The 25911-nt window shown below is 43.4% G+C and overlaps 1 protein-coding gene across 1 annotated transcript in view; it reads left to right on the plus strand.

Moving 5' to 3' along the window:
• Positions 1 to 508: 508 nt before the first annotated feature.
• The window catches only part of LOC148030401 (RNA pseudouridine synthase 6, chloroplastic-like), a 116408-nt gene continuing 91005 nt past the window's right edge, over positions 509 to 25911 (plus strand). The window contains exons 1-2 of the mRNA XM_087686723.1: positions 509 to 645; positions 728 to 959. Of these exons, the coding sequence (XP_087542849.1) occupies positions 612 to 645; positions 728 to 959 (266 nt within the window). The 5' untranslated portion in view covers positions 509 to 611. The remainder of the gene's footprint in view (positions 646 to 727; positions 960 to 25911) is intronic.

Below are 25911 nucleotides of genomic sequence, written 5' to 3' on the forward strand. Positions count from 1 at the left end.
AAAAAGATAAATAGAATACGATCTTAAGCTGCACGTGTAAAAAGTTTGAACAAGATAAAAGATAAAAGAAATATGATCATTAACTGCATGTGTAAAAAAATATATTCAATTCAAAAAATTGAGAAAAAAGATAAAGAGAATACGATCTTAAGGTGTTGCATGTGTAAAAAAATATCAATAATTTAAAAAATTGAGAAAAATGATAAAGAGAATACGATCTTTGAAAGAAATATTGAATTAAGAAATACGATCATTAACTGGATGTGTTAAAAGAGAGACTGCATGTGTAAAAAGAGAGAGTTTGAAAAAAATATCATTAATTCAAAAAATTGAGAAAAAAGATAAAGAGAATATGATCTTAAGCTACTCTTGTAAAAATTTTGAACAAGATAAAAGATAAAAGAAATATGATAATTAATTGCATATGTAAAAAAATATCCTTAATTCAAAAAATTGAGAAAAAAGATAAAAGAGAATATGGATCTCATGTGTAAAGATTGCTTTAAGAAAAAGCCGCTCTCAGAAGCACGCATGTAGTGTATGCGGCGGAGGACTCGTATAGGCTAAGCGAATTGCCCATGAAGAATTGAACTGCATTACCTTCCACAACTATGTTACAAAGTTTCAAGCTGTGGCGACGTCATGGTATTCTCTGGCTGTCTCTCTCTCACACGCGCGCGCACACATACACTCACTCACACAGTCACGTATTGCCCCTTCTCTGCAGGCGTATTAGCACCGAGGGCTGTCCCTGTGGGCGCTTCGTTCGGCAATGGCCTGCCTGGGCTCAGGCACAACAGGAGGGCAGCAGTTGTTGGACCCTTCTCCAACAGAGGCAGCAGCGCATTGCAGTTCAGGAGCTTTGGCCTGCTGCGGCGAGAGGCTCAAGCTCGACTGGATGAACAGAAGGACTCCAAGAGCTGCATTCTGCTTTCTCCAGAGAACAAAATCACTGAAAGGTGTGGCAATTACTTGTGGGTTTTGGATGGGATTGATCTAGCTAGGTAAACCGATAATTGTGTTGCTGCCCTCTACGGGATGATGTGGCATGAACACCAGCAATTCTTTGGCGTAAAGGATATCAATGACCTTCTTGAGCAAAACTCCTTCTTCAAAGGCCAAACATCTAACTAGGAGGAGAGAAGCTTTCATCGCTCTAATCTCCCTATTGATTTCGCTTCCTATTAGAGTATGACACACTCCTACGGCATCCCACAGCCCACTCACTTGAGTGACGGTGGCTATTGTTCTGTTCAGCATATGTTGTATCATATCTCTCCTACTTAATTTGTTCACGAGTTCATGCATCTGTTCATTCTCATTCCATTAATAAGTTTATTTGTTATCTTGTGTTGTTTATATAGTGTGTGTTTTCTTTGCATACACTAGTGTGTTCTCACATGGTACCAGAGATGGGTGCTCTTGTTTAAGTTACCTATGTTGAGATATCGAGCTCCACTCATGATATGCGAGGGTGATCGTTGTGCATTTATGTCACCGACTTGTTAGTTGCAGATGCGGTTGGTATACCGCCATGAATAATAGCTAGATGACAGTTATTCTTATCTACTCTAGTTCGTGGCTCAGTTAGTGTGCCACTTTAGTTAGTTGAGTTTGGTTTGAGACCCATATGTAGGGTTCTTCTATTTCTCTGTACTTGACTTCTTTTTGGCTTACACAACTAAGAAGATGAGAACTGTTGTTCAGCCTCCACCTGTGTGTGTATTCCCCCATTGTGTAAGTGAGAAAGCTACAAGTGAGACTCATTCCTTCTCTCACAATCTTGACACAGTATCAGAGCCTGGTTCGTGGTAAGGAGCTCAAGAAAGCAAACCAAGTTCGCGGTGTTCTCGCAAGAGGACCAGTGTTGCTTTAATTTTTCGAGTTTGGGAGCAAGTCTTTGTAGGTAGCACAGCCGGAAAGTGCAAGAGCGCATTGTCTCAGATTTCCGTACGCACTCAGGAAAATGCCATGTTTTGGAGGCGGAAGTTTTTCGCACGCACTCAGGAAAATGCCATGTTTTTTGCTGTGCGACCATTGTTCTATAGGTCTGTGAAAAGTTACCGTAGAAATTGCATCGCATGCCTGTGCCTAGAGACATTGGGAGTTACAGAATCATCCTTGTTGCCCGTTGATGCAAAATCGTCACTAGGAAGTGACTGTGTGGTCAAATACCACTTTCGTCAGTTTTGCAGATTTGCCCTTGTGAGGCTGAAGCTGTGTTTTTTGTAGTAACAGAATTCTTTGCAGTGTTCTGTAATGGCGTCTGATTCTCTTTCACAGATTGTCACTGAAAAGCTTGACAAGAACAACTTCCAAGCATGGAAGTTTAGAATGACGAATTTCCTTATGGGAAAAGGATATTGGGAATTCGTTGCAAGAAATGAAGAAGAACCAGTTCTTCCTGATGTTCCTAATCAACAGCAAATACATGCATTTAAAGGATGGCGTGAGAGAGCCAGAAAAGTTATGTACTGGCTGTCTATCAGTATTTCAGACTCTATGATTGTGCATATTCAGGATGCAAGTACGCCAAAGGAGACATGGAATACTTTGTCAAAAATATATAGCACAAATACGCAAGCCAAGAAAATGCAGCTCAAGCAAGAGTTACACAATGTGTAAAGAGAAAGTATGAGCATCAATGACTACCACATGAAGGTAAAGAAGATTGCAGATGCACTTGCTTCCATTGGGTCGCCAGTGGAAGATGATTTAGTTTCTGTGACCTTGAATGGTCTAGGAAATGATTATGCACAGTTCCGAACATCCATTTCCGTCCGTGAAAGATTTCCTGATTTTGAGAAGTTGATTGCTCTTCTAATTTCTGAGGAGTAGAGAAATGGTGGTGCATCTTCTTCAAGAGGAACTTCAAAAGAAGTCGTCTTCTACTCAAATGCTGGAAGAGGTAGAGGCAAAGGTAGAGGAGGCCGATCTGGAGGCCGTGGTAGAAATCAGAATATGCAGCAAACTCAAGAAAACCAGTCCTATGGAGGAGGACGTGGTAACTTTAGAGGCAGGGGGAGCCAAAGAGGTCGTGGTGGATGGCAAAGAGGCCAAAATACAAACATCAATGTTGAATGTTACTATTGTGGTAAAATGAGTCATATGGCTAAAGACTGCTATAAAAAGCAGAATGACATCATGAATGAAAAATTGCAACAAGGGAATTATGCATCTTCTAGTAGACAGGGTGATGACAGAAATGAGCATTTGTTTATAGTGTAGCATATGAATAATTCTGTGACAAGTATAGAAGAAAGCAACGAAGTATGGTATGTTGACTCAGGTGCGTCAAACCACATGACAGGTCATGCAGAATGGATGCAGGATGCAATAAAAATGAAAAAACTAGGATTTGTGGAGACTGGTGATGATACTGCATATCCTATTGTGCAGATTGAAAAAATTCCTTTGTCTATGCAGGATGGGAAAAAGAAATACCTGTCAGATGTATTTCATGTCCCAAATATCACCAAAAATTTGGTTTCTGTTGGTCAAATGGTTGAGCAGGGCTTGCAGGTCAGATTTAATCCTCATGGATGCTTTGTTGAGGATATGAAAAATAAAGGTCGCTTGATAGCAAAAGGAAAGAAAAAGGGTAGAATGTTTACGTTAGATGCAGACATGTCTGAATTGAGTGTAGCAATGTTTGCACATGGGACCGGTGTAGTTGTTGTAGATATTGATATCTGGCATAAACGCATTGGTCATGTCAATGTACAGCGACTTAAATCAATGCAGGCCCAAAATATTGTTGCAAGATTGCCTAAATTCAAGGTTGTAGAAATGCATAAGGTATGTGAAGCCTGTCAATTTGAAAAACAGGCAAGGAAACCATTTCTTAGACATATTCAAGAGAGTAAGAAGCCATTGGAATTAATTCACTCTGATGTATAGACTACTAAAGCTGCATCTATTGGAGGCTGTCATTATTTTGTCACTTTTATTGATGACTATAGCAGAAAAGTTTGGGTGTATTTTATGAAAAAGAAAAGTGAAGTGTTTAGGCATTAAGCTATGGTTAAAAAAGAAACAGGCCTGCAAATAAAATGTCGAAGGTCAGATGGAGGGGGAGAGTACCTCTCAAATGAGTTTGCAAGGTTCCTGCAGGAGCATGGCATAAAGCAGCAATATTCATGCAGTCATATCCCACAACAAAATGGAATTGCAGAAAGGAAAAACATGCATATTGGAGAGGTATCTCGTGCCATGCTCAACGAAAAAGACTTGTCAGATTTTTATTGGGCTGAGGCAGTTGCTACAGCAGTCTACATAATGAACAGGACTCCCACTGCAGCAATACATGGCATGACTCCAGAGAAGAGGTATACTGGTAGGAAATCGGATATTTCTCATTTGACAATTTTTGGTTGCATTGCCTATGTTCATGTGCCAGATGAGTTGAGATCCAAGTTGGATTCAAAAGCTGAGAAGTGCATCTTTATTGGTTATTCTCTGCAGCAGAAAGGGTATAGATGCTATAACCCTTCTACTCGTAAGTTTACAGTCAGCAGAGATGTTGTTTTTGATGAGATGAGTAGCTGGTATAAACCAGTAAATGTGATTGATAATATAGATGCACAAAATGGTAATGCTGCACAGAATTCACAGCAACAGTCACAAGATATTAGTGGACTTGGAGTGTCCTCTAGCAGTGGTTCACATTCTTTGCCATGGACAGGCAGATTGAGATCAGGAGAATCTTCTCAAAGTAATGCAGATAGTGGTATGCAGGTATCACGAAAGAAAAAGAGAAGGTAGATCAGCCCATGTTTGATGTGAATGCAGGTCACTCTTATGTGGATGGTGAATCTAGTGGCTCAGAACAGAGCATTGATGATGAGTTGGGTATTCCTTCTGTTGTTATACCTGGAGTAAGGAAGACCAGGGATGTTTTGAGAGCACTTGGGAGTGAACCTACTTTACACAGGTCTACCAGAGCTATGTATCCTATGGATAGGCTGAAATATGATGGATTTACAGCCAATCACTATGCCTATATGGTCAAAGTGATACAAGAACCAGAACCCACTTCTTTTGAGCAAGCCATGGGAAAAGAAAAAGGGGAGAAAGCCATGGATGAAGAAATGGATGCCTTGGAAGCAAATGCTACATGGGAATTGGTACCTTTGCCTAAAGATGAGAATGCAATTGGTTGTAAGTGGGTTTATAAGGTGAAGCACAATGTAGATGGTTCTATGAACAGATATAAGGCAAGATTAGTAGTCAAGGGGTATGCACAAACATATGGCATTGATTATGAAGAAACATTCAGTCCGGTTGCAAGGATGGCAATCGTAAGAGCAGTCATTGCTATGGCTACATCAAAGGGATGGTCTTTACATCAGATGGATGTAAAGAATGCCTTCTTGCATGGTGATTTGCAAGAAGAGGTCTATATAGAGCAGCCACCAGATTATGTGCATGCTATTCATCCTGAGTTTGTTTGCAGGTTGAAGAAAGCCTTGTATGGCTTGAAGCAAGCACCTAGAGCATGGTCTGACAAGATAGGATAGTATCTTATCACTATTGGCTTTCAGATTTCCAAGGCAGATTTCTCACTTTATGTGAGAAAAACAGAGAAATGTATTATGCTACTTGTCATTTATGTTGATGATTTGATTATGACAAGTGATAGTGATGAAGATATCCTTCATGTGAAAATGCTATTGAAGCAGAAGTTTGAGATGAAGGATTTGGGAGAGTTGCGTTATTTCTTGGGCATTGAGGTGATTAGATCACCAAGTGGGATACGGTTCTTACAGAGGCAGTAGGGATTGGATATGCTGTTCAAATATGGGATGACAGGCTGTAAGCCTATTTCAGTTCCTTTGGAGCAGAATGTGAAGCTGAGTGCAGATGCAGGTGAGCTTCTGGAAGACCCTACTATGTACAGACGCATAGTAGGAAGTTTGATTTATATGACTATTACTAGGCCAGATTTGAGCTATGCTGTTGGATTGGTAAGTCAGTTTATGCAGGCTCCAAAAAAATCGCATTTGGATGTGGCTAGACGCATACTCAGGTATGTGAAGTCCACATTGCAGTATGGACTATTCTATGAGACTGGGGTTCAGATACAGTTGCATGGATACACTGATGCTGATTGGGCTGGTAGTATTTCTGATAGACGATCTACGAGTGGATATGTGTTCTCTTTTGGGAGTGCTGCAATCACTTGGAGCAGCAAGAAACAAGCCTACAGTTGCCTTGTCGAGCACAGAGTCTGAGTACAGGGGTGCAGCAATGGCTGCGTGTGAGATATCTTGGTTGCATAAGCTGCTTTATGATATGCATCAGCCTACAGATGGGCCAGTTGTCATTTATTGTGACAACATGAGTAGTATACACTTGGCAAATAACCCAGTCTATCATGCTAGAACAAAGCACATTGAGGTGCATTATCACTATGTGCGGGAGAGGGTTTTACTAGGTCTTATTGATCTAGTTTATGTCAGCACAGAGGATCGGGTAGCTGACATATTTACGAAAGCATTGGGCGCAGAGAAGCTGCGCAAGTTCAGAGACCTGCTTGGTGTGCAGGAATTGGGATTGAGCTCGAGGGAGAGTGTTGAGATATCGAGCTCCACTCGTGATATGCCAGGGTGACCGTTGTGCATTTATGTCACCGACTTGTTAGCTGCAGATGCGGTTGGTACACCGCCCATGAATAATAGCTAGATGACAGCTATCCTTATCTACTCTAGTTCGTGGCTCAGTTAGTATGTCACCTTAGTTAGTTGAGTTTGGTTTGAGACCCATATATAGGGTTCTTCTATTTCTCTGTACTTGATTTCTTTTTGGCTTACACAACTAAGAAGAGGAGAACTGTTTTTAAGCCTCCACCTGTGTGTGTATTCCCCCATTGTGTAAGTGAGAAAGCTACAAGTGAGACTCCTTCCTTCTCTCCCACAATCTTGACAACCTATGCTATTGTGAGCACCATGGTATACAAGAGCATGCACAGACCAATACTTGATGTCTTAGCATCGCTTAATGTAGCAGTCATCTTTAAAGCCTAAAACCTCTCATCTGCTTTCCTTATCTTTAGAGGCTCCATGGCAGTGATACTTCCATTGGCCACCTTCTTCAGCATGAATACACTCCATATTCCTTCTTTGTCTTTGGGTATAAAGAGGACTGCGATTCAGACGGCCGACACTCCATTCAGTTTGATCGTCATCACAACGACTGTCACGATTATGAAGATTGTGAAGATCCACGTGAAGCAGACCAAAGATTAGAGTTCCGATCCAATAGAACACTTTGACCAGTCTTGAAGATTGAAGCAGTCTCATTCACCTCATCTTCTTGTTTCTCTACTGGCTACTACTGAAATGCCCTATTTGGCTATTCTGGACAGCATGAACTACTCCCTTTGGTCTTGCAAAGTGAAGTAAATATATTGTTGATCTATGGGCAGTTGTTACTACCCCTATTCCTTCTGTGGTTGAGGATACCCGTATTGGTCCTACTACTGATTGGGGTGTTCTTTGGGATTGCCTCAACTCTCAAAGCCTGATCTTTCCTGTCCATGAACTATCAAGATTTGGTACTTATACATATACACATGATCCTAGGAGAAGCAGCTCGGAATACTATTTATCGATGTTTCTTCTTCTGTGAAGTTCCGGCTCTCGGAATCCCGCACGGGGCACTCTCATGACCCCATTGAGGCTCCAAATGAGCACTCTCATGACCCCATCGAGGCTCCAAATGAGCACTAGACCAGCCGTGCTGCATCACAACGTCACCAGCTCAACATGACACGGCACGATCTTAACACGACACGGAACTCACAGAAGGCACTCTAGTTTGCAGAATGGCCCATCTTGAGGACAGAAGCTCATATCCATATCAAGGAAGCATGTACAAGGTAAGTCGGAGGCACAACAAGGCACTGTGTCATGGGTGAGGGTGGAGCTATTAATGCGCTATCAACTCGACTCGATGCCGTGGGATGAGGGAGCTAAGAGGTACTCCCTCATACACACCTCCCCTTGAAAAAACTCAATGTTTGTATTGAGTGGGGAAGCACAACTTATTGCCCATCTAAAAAAAAATCGGTCTTGACTCAAATTCATACTTAGTATCGGGGGTCTTAACACACCTCACTATCAAGGTGGTTAATGTTTGCCCGCTAGGTGCCATGCCCACTGACTCTATCTACAACTGTGGAACATGGACTTTTCAGGACTTCTTGCGTTCCACCCATTGACTCTATTTACAACAGTGGAACGGAACGGGGCTCGGCAGGGTTGTGAAAGAGACTTTATTCTACACACCAACCGCCCACCTATTGACCATATTTACAAGAACAGAGTGGAGGGTAACTTGGTTAGAGCACGTTGTGCACCCATGCTTCAATGTTGGGCCAGACAGCTTGAGCGCGTAGAATTGCTTGTGGACCAAGGGCTCGACACACAACTTTCACTTTGAATGCTAAGCCCAGAAAGCAAGGGCAACGACACCTTGCGGGAGATGGCCCACTTTGGCCACATCTGTCAATGCTTTTCCTTTGAAGAAGACAACATGTGACCACCTTGGGGTAGCTGCACGCCGCGTAGTGTAAGAGGTGCGCTTTGCCTTGAACGCACCTTCCCTTGAAAAGAGTTGGGCCTTGGTTGCCCAAATCTTCCTTGAAGCATGCCTCTTTGTCTTCTTGGCCTTAGTGGCTGGAATCTTCGTTGGCACGCCCTTTCTAGCTTTTCTCTTAGTGCCCTTGGATACACAGTGTCAAAGATGACGTATCAGTGAGACAGTAGGGTTTGCGGGGAGGAACATAGAGTGAACTCGGAAAACATGGAGAAGAGAAGAGGAGAGACGAAACTTTGATGAATAGAATGATGAAGTTCTGAATCATAGAGTGAATGCGATACAAGGGAACAAGGGTGCCGTAGCACAAGGAAGATGATGAAGATAGCCACGAACCACGAACCGTAATGTCCTTCTGAAGGGGTGTGAGGGCAGTGGAGAGGTTGGAGAGAAGAGGTGACGGATTGAATGAATCAGCCGTAGTGAATGAATGAGAGAGTGGCCTATAAATAGGTAGTCAGTCTAGGATGGCGCCCCTTTTTGAGGCTGCAAACCCTAAACGCAAAACGTAGAAATGCAAAAACGCAAATTGTGGGTGAAGGGTTTCTCAACACCCCCTCTCAGGCCCAAAAAGGGGAACAAGAGAAGAGTGAGGTGGAGATGCCATGCTTATGCAACAGGTGCCACTTGGACAGTGTCCCTCGTGGGGAAATTATTCACTTGCCCAAGCGCCCTGGTACAAAGATGATAAAAACATGCAATGCATAGGAGGAATGTCGGACTTTGTGTGGTGCCGAGAACCATAAGGATATGCCCGTGCTCGATCTCGGGAGGTGGCTCCATGCTGACCAAGGGACGAAGGCAAGAAAAAGAGAAGGAAGAAGATGTAGAGGATCTTGAAGATCCAAGATTTCCACCGGAAAGTGAACTTGTAGTAAAGACCAGTAGACAGAGTAAACTGGAGAACCCGAAACACAACCTCGGGAGAGAAGCCACTAGCTCCGTGCATCCGTGCTGGAAGGAATACGAAGTCCTTGTCACCAAGTCGCGGCTGAACCTCTGAGGTCCCAATCTAGGTGGTATTTGAAGATCCTGGGTATCAGTAGAAGAGATGACTGGTCGAAGATAATCACCCCAAGAAAGTAGAGGATGGGTGAAGAATTGTATGTGGAGTAGATACCCCCTCTGAGGTGGGAGGTGGAAGGGCCCCCGCTGAAGTGGAAGAAGTAGATGCCCCCTCTGAGGGCAAAGAAATAACATCCCTCTTTGAATCCCCCTTTGAAGTAAATAGGGAATCCAAAAAGTCATGGATCACGGACTCCGAAATGTCTGATAACGAAGGAAGTGCCGCTGGTCGTGCCGAAGAAGGTATCTGGGGTGCCGAAGAGCTCCCAAAGGTAGCCTCTCAAACTTGAGTAGTCGAGGGTGGGGAAGGGCGGGGCTCAGAATGAGCAAGAGGTGGGCAACTGTCGCTCTCTCAGTAGAGCGGATTAGGTAGCCAAAGAAGAGAAAGGAGTCGAGCAGCCACTGTCTCTCGAAGAAGCGGACTGACGAGGAGATGATATCAAACAATCACTGTCTCTTGGTGGAGTGGATTGCCGAGCTGTAGGTCGTGGAAGCCACTGTACCTAAAAATAAGTGGGAGAAGACTGCCGCTGGCATTGTGACGATCTCCAGGAGGTCGTAGTGCCAATCGATCCTCCATGTGCTCGAAAGGACTCAGTGTGCAGGAGATGCGTCTTATTGTCTTGAGCATAGTACTCTGATAGCCAATGCAGAACAATCTCTGTGGCCCAGAAAAGAGAGGTGGCACAAGGAGTGCCTGGTGGAAGACGCATGTACTCCGGAGGGGTGGGGAGTAAAGGTCGATGTCGATAGTCTTTGGTGGGATGACCTTTCGTGCTATAGTAGGAACACCCAATAGACTGGTCATCTATTGGTAAAGAAGCCATGGATACCAGTGTGCCTTGCTGAAGAAGGAATAGGTGGGGGCCGTTTCTTTACCCTCCAGGTGCAAGGAGCCTTCGTTCACACAAGTCACCGCCGTTCCTTTATACTCGCGGCTGAACGAGTCTTCCCCAACACAACATTTCATCTCTTCAACACAACATGCAACCGTTTCTTTACCCTCTCGGTGCAAGGAGCCTTCCTTCAAACAAGTCATCGCCGTTCCTTTATACTCGCGGGCTGAACGAGTCTTCCCCAACACAACACACTCCGCTTCTATCCTCTCCAACACATGGGGCATACAACCCCGCAATGATGCACTTGGATTAAGCATTTGGGATTCGGTCTCACTCGCCTCATCCACATCTTAATGACCCCATCAAAAACACGTTTTAGCTTGTAGGCCACCTTAAGCACAAGTTTCTCTTTTGGCTTCAACACAACATTTGCATTCCGCTTCACCTTGGCATCCTTAGCCTCAACATGAACTTTACTTGCACTTGGAGTTGGCGACTTCGCCACATTACGCACAGCATCACCCTTTGGCACTTGGCTAGTTACATTCTTGGGAGCACACGGCCCTGTTTGTTTAGACTTGCCCCAATGCACGAGTTCTTCTTAGGCATATTAGCACCGGAGGCTCTTTTGGTCTTAGCACTTTTCACCACAACACTTTGTTTCATTCCCTTCTCTACTACTTGCATCAAACTTTTAAGTTGGGCTCTCATGGTTTGTCTGTGTTCAACATCCGAATCTTCAGACTCATCACTCTCTTCATTAGACTCTTCACTTTTCTCATTCAACATTTTCTTCACCTTCTTTAGCTGAATTTGTGCTAAAGCTCTTAAGGCGTTTTCCGATAGCATTGGCACTAGGCCCTTTTTCCTCTTCATCACTTGACTCTTCATCACTAGACTCCTCTTTGCTCTCTTCATCACTCCCATCATCCGAACTTGAGCTCGAACTTAGCTCTTTACACTTATTAGGCACAGGCCACCTCGGCGGCGCATCCACAAGTCTAGGCACAGGTTGTCTCATTGGCACCTTCACTTTTGACTCCTTTCTCCTTTTCTCCATCTCCTTTCCTCTCACTTCAACACCAGGCATACTTCTCCTCACAACACCAACTTCTCTTTTCACCCTCGGCATCCCACCAGTAGCAATAGACGCATCAAAATCCAAAGCAAATTTTCTTTTCAACTCTCTTTCCACATCAAGGGCATTCCACTCGCCCATCCCCAATGTCTCTCTAACCCACTCTTCAATCTCCTCATTCACTTTTTTCAACTTCATTTTCAACTCTTCTTGTCTCCTTTCAATCAACTTCACCCTTCCCTCAAACTCTTTTTTCATTTGGAGTGGGACACTTGCCCTGTTTCTACACATATACTCCAACTTACTCTTCAAACCCCGCACAACACCATCCAACTCGAAGAAAACATTAAGAAGGCTTCCTTTTTTTATAATAAAGATTCTTTACAACATCAATTTTCAACTCGGAAACGGTTATCTTTGAAGCTTTCTCAACACGCCTAAGCCCAGGCTCCCTAGCACGAGTGTTTGCGCATGCCACCTGTGAGGGCGGCTCTAATACCAAGTGTGATGGTCCCGCTCTCGGAATCCCGCGCGGGGCACTCCCATGACCCCATCTAGGCTCCAAATTCCCCTACCATTGTGAAGGGCCCTCCGAGGCAGATTTCCATAGCCACACCTATTGGCAATTGTGTATCATCTGCCCCATAGGTTCCATTCCACCCCCCACCATCTCCTTTGGTGGTTCCTTTGTACCCTCCATTCCTTTCAGAGGTTGATAATATTGGAAAGGTGGCTGTGTATTCCTTGGCCCTTTGTGTTTTAGAGGGGGATTTCCAAGATTGTGAGATCCTTGAGCTTTTTACATTGACAAACTACATTTATGGACTCTGGCACTCTTACTATCCTCAAATTCCTTACGTTCTCTTTGGCCTTTTGCCACATTCAAGATCTGAGAGGGGGTGTTAGTGGACATTTGTGTCTTGCATAGTCATCTCTTGCTTGTGAGTCTTAGTTTGAGTTAGATGAGGACATTATGAGCTCTGACATTTTGTTTGTTTGTCATTTTATGTGTTTTGATGGAGGTGGCACCCCTTGCATTTTCAGTTCTAGATTGTCTAGGAGTGTGTTCACACTGGTTGAGCATTATTTCGAGCCAAGCGCATTTTGATTCTAGGTTGCCTACACATGCGCTCACACTAGTCAGCTGGCAATCAGGTTTTCACTGCATGAAATGCATCAAGCGGCCACTTTTTTGCAGCCAGCCAGCAAGCTGGATAGGTTCAGCACATGCCTTTGTACTAGGTCGGCCAGTTTTGGGGCTGATTGCCTATTTAAGGCAGTCCCCCACACTTTAGTGCTCATTCTTCTTCCTTTTGTTTGCAGGTGCTGCACATTCTTTGTCATTTAGTGGCTGTTCTTTGTCATCAGGTGCATTCTTCGTCATTAGGCTGATCTGGTGTCCTCACTAATGCTGTAGGCCGTGTGCAAAGGTTGATCAGTCCGCTTTATATTCAGCATTTCATCTTAGTTCAATGTAGATCTCTCTTGTTGGAGCTCAGTTGTTGGAGTGAGCAGCAACTTGAGGAGTGAGCAGGCAAGTAAGAGTGACTGTGAGAGAGAGAGTGAAAGTACGATTCGATTTTGGGTGTACCAACAGTGTGTTGGTACACAAAGAATAAAATGTATTTATACTTAAAGCACATAAGGGTGCATTCACATGTACAACTAAATAATGCACATGTACTATACACGGAGGTGAAAAAGGGCCTTTATCCCAACAACCTCCCCCTTAAAGGTCTGAAGTGAACCTCTAACCAACTCCCACTAGTCATATGCAATGCTCGTGCTGAGCTTTGCTTAGAGTTCTAGTGAGAATATCTACAGGTTGTCGTGTGTTTTGATCTTGGTCAATGTGATTAGAACATCTTTCAGAATCTGTCTGATAAAGTGATATCGCACATCTATATGCTTTGTGCGTGAATGATACATGGCATTCTTAGCCAGATACACAACACTCTGGCCATCACATCCCAATACTGCAATACCCATAGACATGCCGAGATACTCTGCAAGTCTGCTCAACCATATAGCTTCCTTAGAAGCTTCCGTAGCTGATATATATTCAGCTTCAGTAGTACTCAGTGCTACGATGGTCTGCAACCTGAAGCACCAAGAAATGGCCCCACTAACAACTGTAAAAGCATACTCGCTAGTGGACCTACGAGTGTCCAAGTCACCTGCAATGTATGCATCACAATAACCTTGCAAACTAAGTGCACCCTGCACATAGCAAATACACTTTCTTTGTGTACCCTTTAGGTATCGAAGAATACACTTGACAACTTCCCAATGTGGTTTGCTAGGATTTGACATAAACTTGCTAACAACTCCCACTGCATGAGCAATGTTTGGACGAGTAGCAACCATAGCATACATAAGAGAGCCACAAGCTAATGCATAAGGGACTCTCTTCATAGCATTGGCTTCCACGTGATCTTTTGGGTTGTTGGCTTTACTAAGCTTAAGGTATGGTGGTAAGGGCACCCCAAAAGGCTTAGCTTCAGCCATGTTAAATTTGTCCAATACCTTTTCAATGTACTTTTCTTGAGATAAAAACAACAATTGTGAATCCTCATGCCCAAAATATGCTTTGCATTTCCCAAATCTTCCATGGAGAAGGCTGATTTCAGCTGATCTTTGAGAGTATCCAAGCTAGTCTTTCTTTTCCCAGCTAGCAACATATCATCTACATACAAAACAAGTATGATGGGGCTGCCATCTATATCCTTTTTCATGTACAAACAATGATATGCATGGCTGCATGTAAACCAATGAGAGCATAAAAGTGTCAAACTTTTTGTACCACTGCCATGGTGCTTGCTTCAGCCCATACAAGAGCGTTTTAGTTTACACACCATCTACTCTTTTCCAGGAACTACAAAGCCCTCGGGCTAACCAGCTGATCATCAGTTTTAGCTTGTGGTATAGCATCATGAGGCTCATCATTTGAAGTAATAGGTGGCTGCGAATTCTGAAATTTGACATTTTTCATGTCTTCATTGGAGGCTAAAGTACCTTTTAGCAATTTTGCCTCATTAAACACAACATTACGGCTGCGAATAGTTTTCTTAGATTGAGGTAGCCACACTCTATAGCCAAGTCACAAAAAGACTTGAACTCAGTAGATGTGAACTCACCCCCATTATCAGTTCTCAAGCATTTCATCTTTCTACCTGTCTGAGTGGTCACAAATGCATGAAAAGTTTTAAAAACAGCAAACACTTCACTTTTCTTTTTCGATAGATAAACCCAAATCTTCCTAGAACAATCATTAATAAAAGAGACAAAATATGCAGCACCACCCAACAATTTCACGGGCATACTACATATATCAAAATGCATTAAGTCCAAGACATTGGACTTATGAGAGACACCAGAGTAAGGAAAATTTCATTTGATTTCCAAACTGACACTCATTACAAAAGTCAAGTTTAGAGCCTTTTCCATCAACCCTCTTCAAAGAGGTAAGGACATCAAGTCCTTTTTGGTTCATATGGCCTAGTCTCTTATGCCACAACTCCAAATAACAACCAATTTCAGCAACTGCAAGAAACTTGCCATTCAAAGCTTTACAGTGCAAACAATACAAAGTGCCCTTCTTGGTTCCTTTTGCAATCAACATGGAATCCTTTTTCAATTTCCACAAATGACCACCAAACAATGTAGTGTAACCATGCAAGTCAAGCTGACCAATAGATAGTAAACTCTTTTTGATGCCAGGCACATATCAGGCATCTTTCAAAACAAGCTCTTGCCCATTATCTAAAGACAAGTGTACAGTGCCAATCCCATCAATGCTGCAAGCATGGTTATTTCCAAGGTATACTTTTCCATAATTATGTGCATTGAACATAGCGAAACACTCCAAGCAAGGAGTTACATGGAAAGAGACACCAGAGTCTACAATCCAAGTCTGAGTGACACCATCATCAACTGACAAAAGTTCATCAATAACATCAGCCTTGGTAATCTGCATATCCTGCGTGTGACATACAAGGGCATCATAATCAACTGCACATAATACATCAGCCTCTTTATCCGAAAGCTTCTCTATATAACTACATTGGAGGCCATATTGGCCTTTTCCTTGCCTTTGGCTGCCTCAGATGCATCTGTCTTATCCTCTTTCTTCTTTTTGTCTCCTGCATTGTTCTTTCTCTCTTGTTTCTTCTTGTAGTACATGCATGCAATGAGGCTTCTTGTGGCCCTTCCGACCACACTGATAGCAAGTAATGTCACTCTTTTCCTTTCCTTTGCTCTTGCGTCTGTTTCTCTGTCCAGCATTTGCATTTTTCTGTTTAGCCCTGCCTCTTATATTATAAGCTAAGTTGTTGCCTTCTCCACTAGACATACGTCTAATTTCTTCTTTCAAGATTGAATCCCTCACACCATCATATGAGAGGTTGGGGTTATTGCTGAGAGAAACCACCAAGGTCTTCCAAGAATCAAACAGTGTCATGATCAAAAAGATCGCCCTCAACTTATCATCAAAATCCAAATTTGCATTCTTGAGCTGATTTAAAATGCTAGTAAATGCACTCAACTCACAGTTGCAGGCTTGGACTCATCCAATTGCATATTCACCAACTTGCCGCTGGTGTGGTGATCTCATAGGTAGTTTTTAGCTTCTCCCACATTGTATAACTAGTATCTAAACCCTTAATGTCTGTCAAAATGTCATCAGTGACACCCATCTTTATGTAAGCCACAACCCTTTTGTTAACTTTGGCCCAATCTGCATCAGACAATTGTGTAGGTTTAATATTTATCTTCCTGCAAAGCATCTTCACAATCCTTTAAGAACAATATGCCCTGCATATGGTCTTTCCAAGGTCAAAGCCATTACCATCAAACCATTTGATTTCCATCAAACTCTTGATGTTTGAATTGGAAGAAGTTGCAGCCATTTTTATCACGAACACAAGAGTAAATGTCATGAGTTACACCCATCTTTATGTAAGCCACAGCCCTTTTGTTAACTTTGGCCCAATCTGCATCAGACATTTGTGCGGGTTTATCTTCCTGCAAAGCATCCTCACAATCCTTTAAGAACAATAAGCCTTGCATACTGTCTTTCCAAAAGGTCAAAACCATTGCCATCAAACCATTCGATTTCCATCAAACTCTTGATGTTTGAATTGGAAGAAGTTGCAGCCAGTTTTAATTTTTATCACGAACACAAGAGTAAATGCACCGAAGTGCAGAAGCACAAGCTGAACTAGCAAATACATTGTTGTTCTTCCTCAAACAGTAATAAATCTCTGCTGTTTATACATAAACCAGCCACCACACAGGCAAATACTACAGAAATTTACCAATTTCTGCACAAAACCCTAAAATTCCAAATCCAACAGTGCATAAATGTCAGCCAATCTGTCCCAGCTGAGCAAAATTTCATCAAAATATGAAAAGCCTCAATTTTCGGGGGTCCAGTGTTAGGAAATTTTACTCGAAAGAGCGAAATTCCGACAAATTTGGCAAAATCCCCAATTTGATTGAGGTCAACACACACAGTGTTTGCAATTTTTGACACGAATGTCACTGCCAGGCATAGACGGGATCAAATCTGGGAAAAGCCCCAAATGTTCGGGCTCAAAATTGCACAGATTTGACAACTATGCTTCCAAAGCGCGAACCCCTATTAAGGCAAGGGGAAATTCAGAAATACAAGAAATTTCTGATTAAAAAAAACTGCCCCGGGGGGGGGGGGGGGAGGGGGTTCCGTTGACCCGCCAGACGCGTCGCGTGAGTCACGCTTGCTGCCTGCCTTGTTGACCGCCACGCGCGCCTATTGCCTGTTGCCCGCTGCACCTGCTGCACGCCTTGTCGTTGCTGGCCTGTCATGCCTGCTGCCGTCGCTGTGCTGCCTGCTGAACCGACTCCCTACAGCCGTCGCTTGGTCCCATGCCTGTTGTCGTCGCCGGGTCCCACACCTGGTCGCTGCCTAGTGGGCTGGACCCGACTGGCCTTTTGCCTCGAGCTGCCTCCACGACCTGTCAGTTGCGCATTGGTCTTGGGAAGCGTGCAAAACCTTGGGCTCTGATACCAGTTGTTGGAGCTCAGTTGTTGGAGTGAGCAGCAGCTCGAGGAGTGAGCAGGCAAGTAAGAGTGACTGAGAGAGAGAGAGTGAAAGTACGATTTGATTTTGGGTGTACCAACAATGTGTTGGTACACAAAGAATAAAATGTATTTATACTTAGGGCACGTAAGGGTGCATTCACGTGTACAACTAAATAATGCACGTGTACTATACATGGAGGTGAAAAAGGGCCTTTATCCCAACAATCTCCTTCTTTTCTTTGCGTTTCATTAGTATCTCTCTTCACTTCTTTGTGTTTGTGTTCTTCTTCTATTGCATCTGCTCACATTCTCTAGCCTATGTTTCATCCCATTTTGCTCTCGGCATCATCACCAACTCTTGCAGTTGACATCCTTAGTTGTTGCCTACATCTTGGAGGTCTATATAGTTTGCGTTTTGCCCTAGTTGTTGATTGCCTGCATCCATCCTGCTGCTGTGGTCATCTACCAACTATTGCTTACATCCTAGAGTTGCTGACAGCCAGTGTTTCTACCCCAGCTTGTTGATGTCATCATTAGATACCTGTTGAGGCCTGTGTCTTGTAGCAGCTAGCTGATCATGCTGCCATGAATCAGATCTTTCTCTTTCACGCCCAGCTCCAGACTGGTGCATGTGATCAGTTGCCATCACTTCCAGCCAGTATACTGCTGCATTTTCCATCTTCAGCCCCACAGATTGCTGTGTTTTGGTTTCTATCCTGCACCCTAACATTTACAGCCTCATCTCAGCTCTGACTAGTGGTTATGACGCTTGGGATCTGTCTTTAGTGGATGATATACTTCCACACCTCCCTCAGCCTGCTCCGAAGCCATCAATTGTTGGACAGCACTACCATTAAGCACTCCATACAATTTAATTTATTATTCATTCATTTAGTCATCTTCTTTCTTGTGTTTTGTCTTTGTGTGCTTTGTGTTTTCTTTTGCAAACCCTAGTGTATCTTCGCATGTGCATGTAGAAAGCCTCCCTTAGGGTCCATGACATGTGATGTACTGTATGAACCAAACCTATGATGGCATGTGTTACGACCAACGATACCTCCAATCTCTTGCTTTCCAAGTGGATGCGATCTAAGACAACAAGAGTGGAGTAGATATAGACTACAAGATAAGCCTTGAGGCGAATGTACTAGCCCTAATTGATCTTCTCGAGCTCCCATGTAGGTGCTTGAACAACCTCCTATTGTGCCCAACACCACCATTGACATCCTAGCCTTAGGTTCTAGATTGAAGGCTTGATTGGGTCTTTAGTATTGACATGCTAGGCTCCATTTAGTTCCTAGATTCGAAGCTCAAGTGGGTCTTTATATGTCTATATTTTGTGTCATAAGACAATTTGGGCTCTTGTAGATGTTAATACAATTCTTTTTGTCTCTCCCTCCCTTCCCCCCTTCCCCCCCTCTCTCTCTCTCTCTCTCTCTCTCTCGTAATGGGTAATTGTATTAATTACGAAAAAAGTACAAGATAACAAGATTACAGAGTACGAGGGGCCTCTAGGGCATCATATATGAACCAAATACAAGGGATTTGACAATTTTAGAAGGACAAGAGTGCAAGAGGCACCCCGGGACTAGACAAACCGAAAGGATCAAAAGTGTTGAGGGGATTTGGCCATGTGGGCTTGGGCCTTTGTTGTCAATGTCTCCAAAACTCCATCTTCAAAGAAGTCTCCTAGTAGGATTGGGCCATTGATGCTTGGTGCGTGAGGAAGAAGGTCCATTTGGAAGGTGGGAAGTAGAGCTCGGTACTTGCGATCCCGAGGTGCGATGACTCGACCCATAGCATCAAAAGCGAGTTGAGCTGGAGGATCACGGGCATGTTGCTATGATTGTTGTTGTTTGGGCGGTCGCGGATCCTAGGAGGCAGTGGAAACTCGAAGAGTAGGAGCATTAGAAGACTTGTCTTGACAACAAGGATATGCGCGAAGGGGGTCTTGTGATGGGGAAGGATCAGGATACATAGTGGGTACTTGGGCCTCCTTCACTTTACCTTTAGTCCGTTTGTCCATCCTTGTGTATCTAGAGCAGATGGAGGGGCCGGTTGCGTGACCTTAGATTGACTAGGTTAAACAATTTGTTGCTCGGCAAATCGGGAGGGTGCACTTTGAACTTTATCCACAGATTGATCCATTGGGGTACTTTTGTGGTTTGGGCACTCGATTGCAAAGTGACCCAATTGGCCACAAGAGAAACAATGGCTAGCAAAAGTACCCCACTTGAGCTAGAAAAAGAGGCCTCATCCCACTGCAATTGAGGCATAGCTAGTTAGGCCTCTTTTTGGCTATGTCCCATAACATGCATAAATGATTTCGAGTGGCTGTATTTAGGCTTGGGGGCCACCACACGACCCATTGTAGCCATAGCATCCTTTAAAAGGCCCCAATAAACCACCAGGCAGCGTTCAACTTCCACCCACATTGGACAAGTCTGCTTCAGCAAACATTAGAAGTCTACCATGGGATGCCATGAAACAACGTTCACCAACTATTTCTCAAAGAAGAAGGGTTGTTGGGCAAGAAGGAAATCTTGTGCCGAAGGAGAACGGAGGAAAATCTCATAGAAACCACTTGGACCAACAAAGACCTTTTCCTCACAATCAGCTTGGAGAAGAGCTGTCAGCCCCACTGATAGATCTGAGTGAGGACAGGTATCTGACCGTGGAAGAAAAGAATGACACCTCGCTCGTGGAAGGCAGAAAGAGTGTAGAACCTCTTGAATATTCACATGTGTGTCTAGAATCTCTTCCTCCTCACAAACGAGAATGGCTCGATGATTGTGCTGGACGTACTCCTTCAGCAAAGAATTGGTGAACTCTAGTGATTGTTCCTAATTTGGCTCTTGGAAGTCCTGCAAAGTGAAGCCACGTGGGCATAAGAAGGTTGCGGAGAATTGCTTGGGTTAGGGGCCTTGGAGACAGTAGGAGTTTGTGCATGAAGATGCTTGTTGTGTTTGACAGATGGCTGATCCTCAGGAGAGATCAGAGCCATCTCATTGGTGTGGGGCACCATCTCTTGTTCCACTTCAGCTTCTTTCAGGTCCATGTCCGAACCCAAAACATTAGAGGCCTGGTGCAGCTGGCTTGTCTTTGAACCTTCCATCTGGGTGCAGGAGTTGTCAATAGCTCATGATGTGTCAGTGGTAGGTTCATGCAAGTTGACCTGTGCACAGTGAGCATAGGTACAACAGGCATCATGTGACACAACAAAGAATGGTTGCAGGCAGAAACAGTGAGTTTGACAACCGATAGGCGGACAACTGGTTCTGATGCGTTGAAGGCAGCCATTGTACTAGTTACCAACCAACAGGCAGGTTGCTCCACACCAATTCAACAAGCGTTGGCTCCTTAGTTAGGCAGGTTGGGCAGGAAGGCGACTTCAACATGGGGCAGGACATGTGTAGCAACAGCGCAGCAGGGTAGTGGGGTCTTGGACTCTGCGATAGGAATGGCAGGGCATACCGAAGGGTAGGTGACAGGCCTAGGGCAGGGATGCCATGACGGCGGGCATCCTCTTTGATTCTCATTCTCTCTCTCTCTCTCTCTCTCTCTCTCTCTCTCTCGTGTGCACATGCACACAAAAGATATGCCTCAACCTCTTATCATTTTGAAACACTGCCATAAAAAGTTGGTGGGGTGTCCAATGTTAGCAGTTTGGCTAGTTGTGATTTTGGGCATGAGGTTCAGTCGGCCTGGCATTTTGGTAAATTTAGGTGTTTTTAATGTGCCAGTTTTGTGGTGTGTTTAGGCATTTATTGCTGGCCAACCCGATCATTCTCTTGGCATATTTTTGGCTTATTTATACGGAGCCGGTGCTAGTGCCTGTGCAGCCAGTGACTCATTATTGTACACAATTGTCGTGTTTGGTATATGGATTCCATTTCCCGAGCATATCTTCGAGTTCTCCCTTTGCTGTGTTCTTTCGTTTCCTTTTGTTTTCTCTTTTCTCCTGTGTTGTGCAGTCTTTTACAACATTCTTCTATGCTTCCATCGCTGCACCTTCTTTTGACATGGTATTAGACATCCGTGTTCGGGCTCCAGGTGCCCTTTTCTGCAGTGGACTGTCTGCCATCACAGTTTTTTGTTGCTGATCAGTCCTTTTTATAGGCTTCTTTTGTCACTTATCCATCATTGGCTCATTTAATCAGTCACCATCATCTTTCTCTCTCCATCAAATCTCTCTCCTCTCCTTCCACCATCTCCACCTTTTGTTGCCGAGTGCCAGCCTCCATCACCCATGGGCTGTGTTTAGGTGGCAGTGGCTTCCTTCTGAGTTGGTGCTCCTTTTCCACCTTGGTGTCAGCATCTCCTGGCGCTCCTCCATCTTGCATTTAGTGCTCCTCCTTCACCTAGCACCTTTCTTCATCATAAGGCGTCATCTTTCTTAGCTGCTAGGGTTTGCATTTGTAGTATTTGGCAGCTGCTCCACCATCTGGCGTCACAATTTAGCTGGTGTTTCCATCGTTAGAGGCTCTTCATCCTTGTATTTGCAGCTTTTGGTCCTCTTCCATCATTTGGCAATAGTGCACCAGTCCTCGGCAACATCTAGCCTTTGCATTTGAGTTGTCTGGGAGGTCTTCATGAGCCTCTCTTCATCCTTGCGTTTTCAGGTTCACAGGCTTCTTCGGCAATCTCCTTGCTCCAAGTGACACCTCTTCATTACTGCGTTTGTAGACTCAGAGGCTTCTTTGGCAATCTCCTTGCTCCAGGGCATCATTCGTGCTATGGCACCCTTGTATTAGATTCACTTCACTATTTCATTCATTCATTTGAGTTTCTCTTCTTTTCTCCTCTCAATGTTTGCCGTACACACTCTTTGTTCCTCCTTGCAAACCCTATTGTCTCTTTGGTTGCTCAATCATTTCTTGACATGTGTTTGTCAATAGGGATGTCATATTTGTTTAGAATGCAACATTTTCTCATGACCAATTTTAAATGCCAGCCACACATGACATTGGTGATGTTTTTGAGGGTCTTTTACCGCTTTTTTTGGAGTCCGTGCAGGATAGACCCATCACAACTAGCTACTATTGCTACATATGATCTTGAATAGCTGTGTATTGATGAGGGTTTGCTGCGTATAGTGGAGATAGCAGTTTAACATAAAAGGGTTGCTGTAAATGCAGCAAAAACAGTCCCGAGATGGTTGTTACAACTCTCCAAGAGAGTAAAATGGATGCCCCTTTACCTCAGCGTACTAGACGGGTGCTAGGCATGCAACACATGATGTAGGGGGGGGGGGGGACACATTTGGCTGATATAACGGAAGTAGATCATTGTGATGAGCATGTGTTTATGAGCTACCTCAGTCTACTAGACAGGCTGCTAGGTACGCAACACATGATGTAGGGGGGGCACGTTTGGTTGATATAACAGAAGTAGATGATTGTGATGAGCATGTGTTTATGAGCTCACTGTTAGATGATGATGAGCCTACTTCCTTGGATGAAGCTCGTCAAGATGTACATTGGATGCAGGCCATGTAGGAGGAGTTAAGACTCCATTGCCACTAGCTCTACATAGGATCTTGTGGATTTACCACTTGATAAGAAGGCCGTAGACATGAAATGGGTTTGTAAACTCAAAATGCAAGGCTGATGGCACTATTGACAAGTACAAAGGATGGTTAGTAGCAAAAGGCTATGCACAATGAAAGGGCATAGATTGAAACTAGCCTTCCCTCTTGGAGAGGGTAGTAATGTTCTGATGAAGCACTTAATTACAGCAATCAACAAATGAACATAACTTGAAATGTAAAAATTACCTTAATAATCTCGGACATTGGACACCCTGTTGGCCCCAAAATTGCCGTCCCTTTCGGTATTTCTTTAACTTGATTGCTAATGGAATGAGTACAAGGTGAGATTCACAAACTCCTTTGTTGTTCCAAAAGCCCCTTAATTTTTTACCCAGGACTTGCACAAATGATACCACCAATTGGCCACATGCTGTCCCAAATTACAATGAATGGGTTGGCATCTGAATTCCTGGACAATTACACACATTTCAAGTGCTGAATTCAGTGTATGATACCTTTACCAATTGGCATGGGTCTTGAGGTGGCTGTCAAACCCTAGTTTTTGCAGAAATGTAGGGTTCACAGTCGAGATCTCTCTGTTGTCCGCCAAATTTGACTAAATCCTGATCCAAAAGGTTGAGAAATGTTGAGATCAATCGAGCACAAGTTGGAGAAGGTGAGAGAATGCTAGAAGAGAGAGAAATTTAGGAATTCTTTGTGAGAAAGGCCTGAAATCTGATTGCATGTACCAAACAGCATTTAATGCTGTCTCTAGTTGCCAGGAGGGCCCAAATAGCTGTTGCCAGCTCCAGGAAGCTTCAAAATTGTTTTCGCCTACTGTAGATTGGTCTTCTAGTACCCCTGGCTACCTTAGAAGGTCCTCCAATGGCTACAAATTAGACCGCAGCATCTCCTTCCTCTCTCTCGCAAGTTGAATTACACTGAATGCCTCTCTCTAGCCTCCAAAGACGTTTTTTAGTTTTGCATGGGTATTTTTGCCAAGTGGCAATCTTTTAAACCCATTTTCCAGTATTCTCTAACCATTTAATTGAATTTTTGAAAATGATTTGTTCAGTCCTTCTAGCCTTATGTGCCCATCCATAATTTAATTGGCTAGGCCATTTCCAACCTGAAGCAGTTCCCAATCTCTCTTGACTCTTAGACTGGCATTAATTGATTAATTAATGCTAGTTCCTAGTGTTACTAGTGACACTTATTGGTTGAACAATTGTCCTAGGGTCAAATTTGATTCCAAGTAATCTTGTATCACATGTGCTTAAACAACCTTGCACATTTGATTAAGAACTTAATCAAATGTTATTAGTAAGATTAAAGCATCTCAAAATTTCACGTCCCTATGACAGACCTCCCCCTTGGAATCCTTGCAATCGTCCTCAATTGCATTGCATTGTGCCAAAAGAAAAGCATACTGTACGGGAATTTTCATAAGGAATCATAGTTACAACATTGTGTACTGTTGTCCAACCATACTACATGCCCCAAACCTTGCTGAAAATTTTAAGCTAGCATTAACAATCTGCAACTGTTGCTAAAAACCCATCGGATATATCCATAACTCACGTTTCTCAATTGTTTTGACTTCAGAACTACAGTAAAATATATTTTCAGCATAAACCATGGCTGAAATTGTCAATGGCACTAATATGCTGCTGTCCATGGAACCAGTTGTTAACCATTGAAAATTGAGCATAAACAGATCATATGCTGATCTAAGAACTTATCACAAACCATAGTTGTCAAGTACAAAAGGTACGATATGATACGGTACAATAAAATACGGTACTAAATGGTACCTTATGATTTTATAAGATACGGTACAATATTAGTATGAAAAAAATCAAGATGATTTTTTTAATAACAAAAACCATAAATCATTAAATGATAGATCATAAATACATGTTTAAAGTGGAAATAGCCATTTCATTACAGAATAAGATGAATACATGAGGGTGACCATCGCGGTCGCATGGGCTGCGCAAAACATGCGATACAACTACAGTCTAGTATATCTGATACAAAAAAAAAGAGAGGCCTATGTCATATGAATCTATGATGAGACATCACTATTATCATCATCAGAACCATCTGAGTGCTCGACAAGAGAGTTTGAAGATGACTCCTCAGCATTCGATGATGAGACACACTCATAATCATCCTCACTGATGAGGTTACCATCATCATTAAATGATGGCTTCCTAGGTGGCGGTTGTGTAGGCAAGGGGGGATGTCATCATGAGGCACAGGATGTGAGCTACTAGAGCCCCGCCTTACATATGTTTGCAAGCCACTCAAACCACCCTTTGATGATGGAGGGCGTCGAATAACCATGCCCCTGCTACCACCTACTCGAACTCCTCGCCCACGAGTACGCTGATTGCGAGTGTCACGAGTATCTTGCTATAAGCTCTTTATAGAGCTTTGCAAAAATCATCTCCTCCTTGTCCACCTCCTTATGTATACTTGGAAGAGTGTCGCCCGTCAACTTGAATGTATCAACATTTACCTACACAATGCGGTGATGCATTAATCACTGTAAATGCTAAAGTCTAAATTGTAAAGTATGAACTTCAAAGTTAAAAGTTTAAAAGTTAAAATAACAAATTTTAAATGTTATGGTTAAGTGTTTAAACTTTACCTGCTTCGGACTACCCATGCTTATCATAGCCCTCATAATGTCTACGTTAGTGCAGCAATAGACTAGCCGCTCTAACTGTCGTGTG

Source organism: Lygodium microphyllum, chromosome 10 (genome assembly GCF_053477565.2).
Source record: "Lygodium microphyllum isolate KBCC chromosome 10, Lygodium_microphyllum_v1.1.10, whole genome shotgun sequence".
In the NCBI taxonomy this organism is placed as follows: domain Eukaryota; kingdom Viridiplantae; phylum Streptophyta; class Polypodiopsida; order Schizaeales; family Lygodiaceae; genus Lygodium; species Lygodium microphyllum.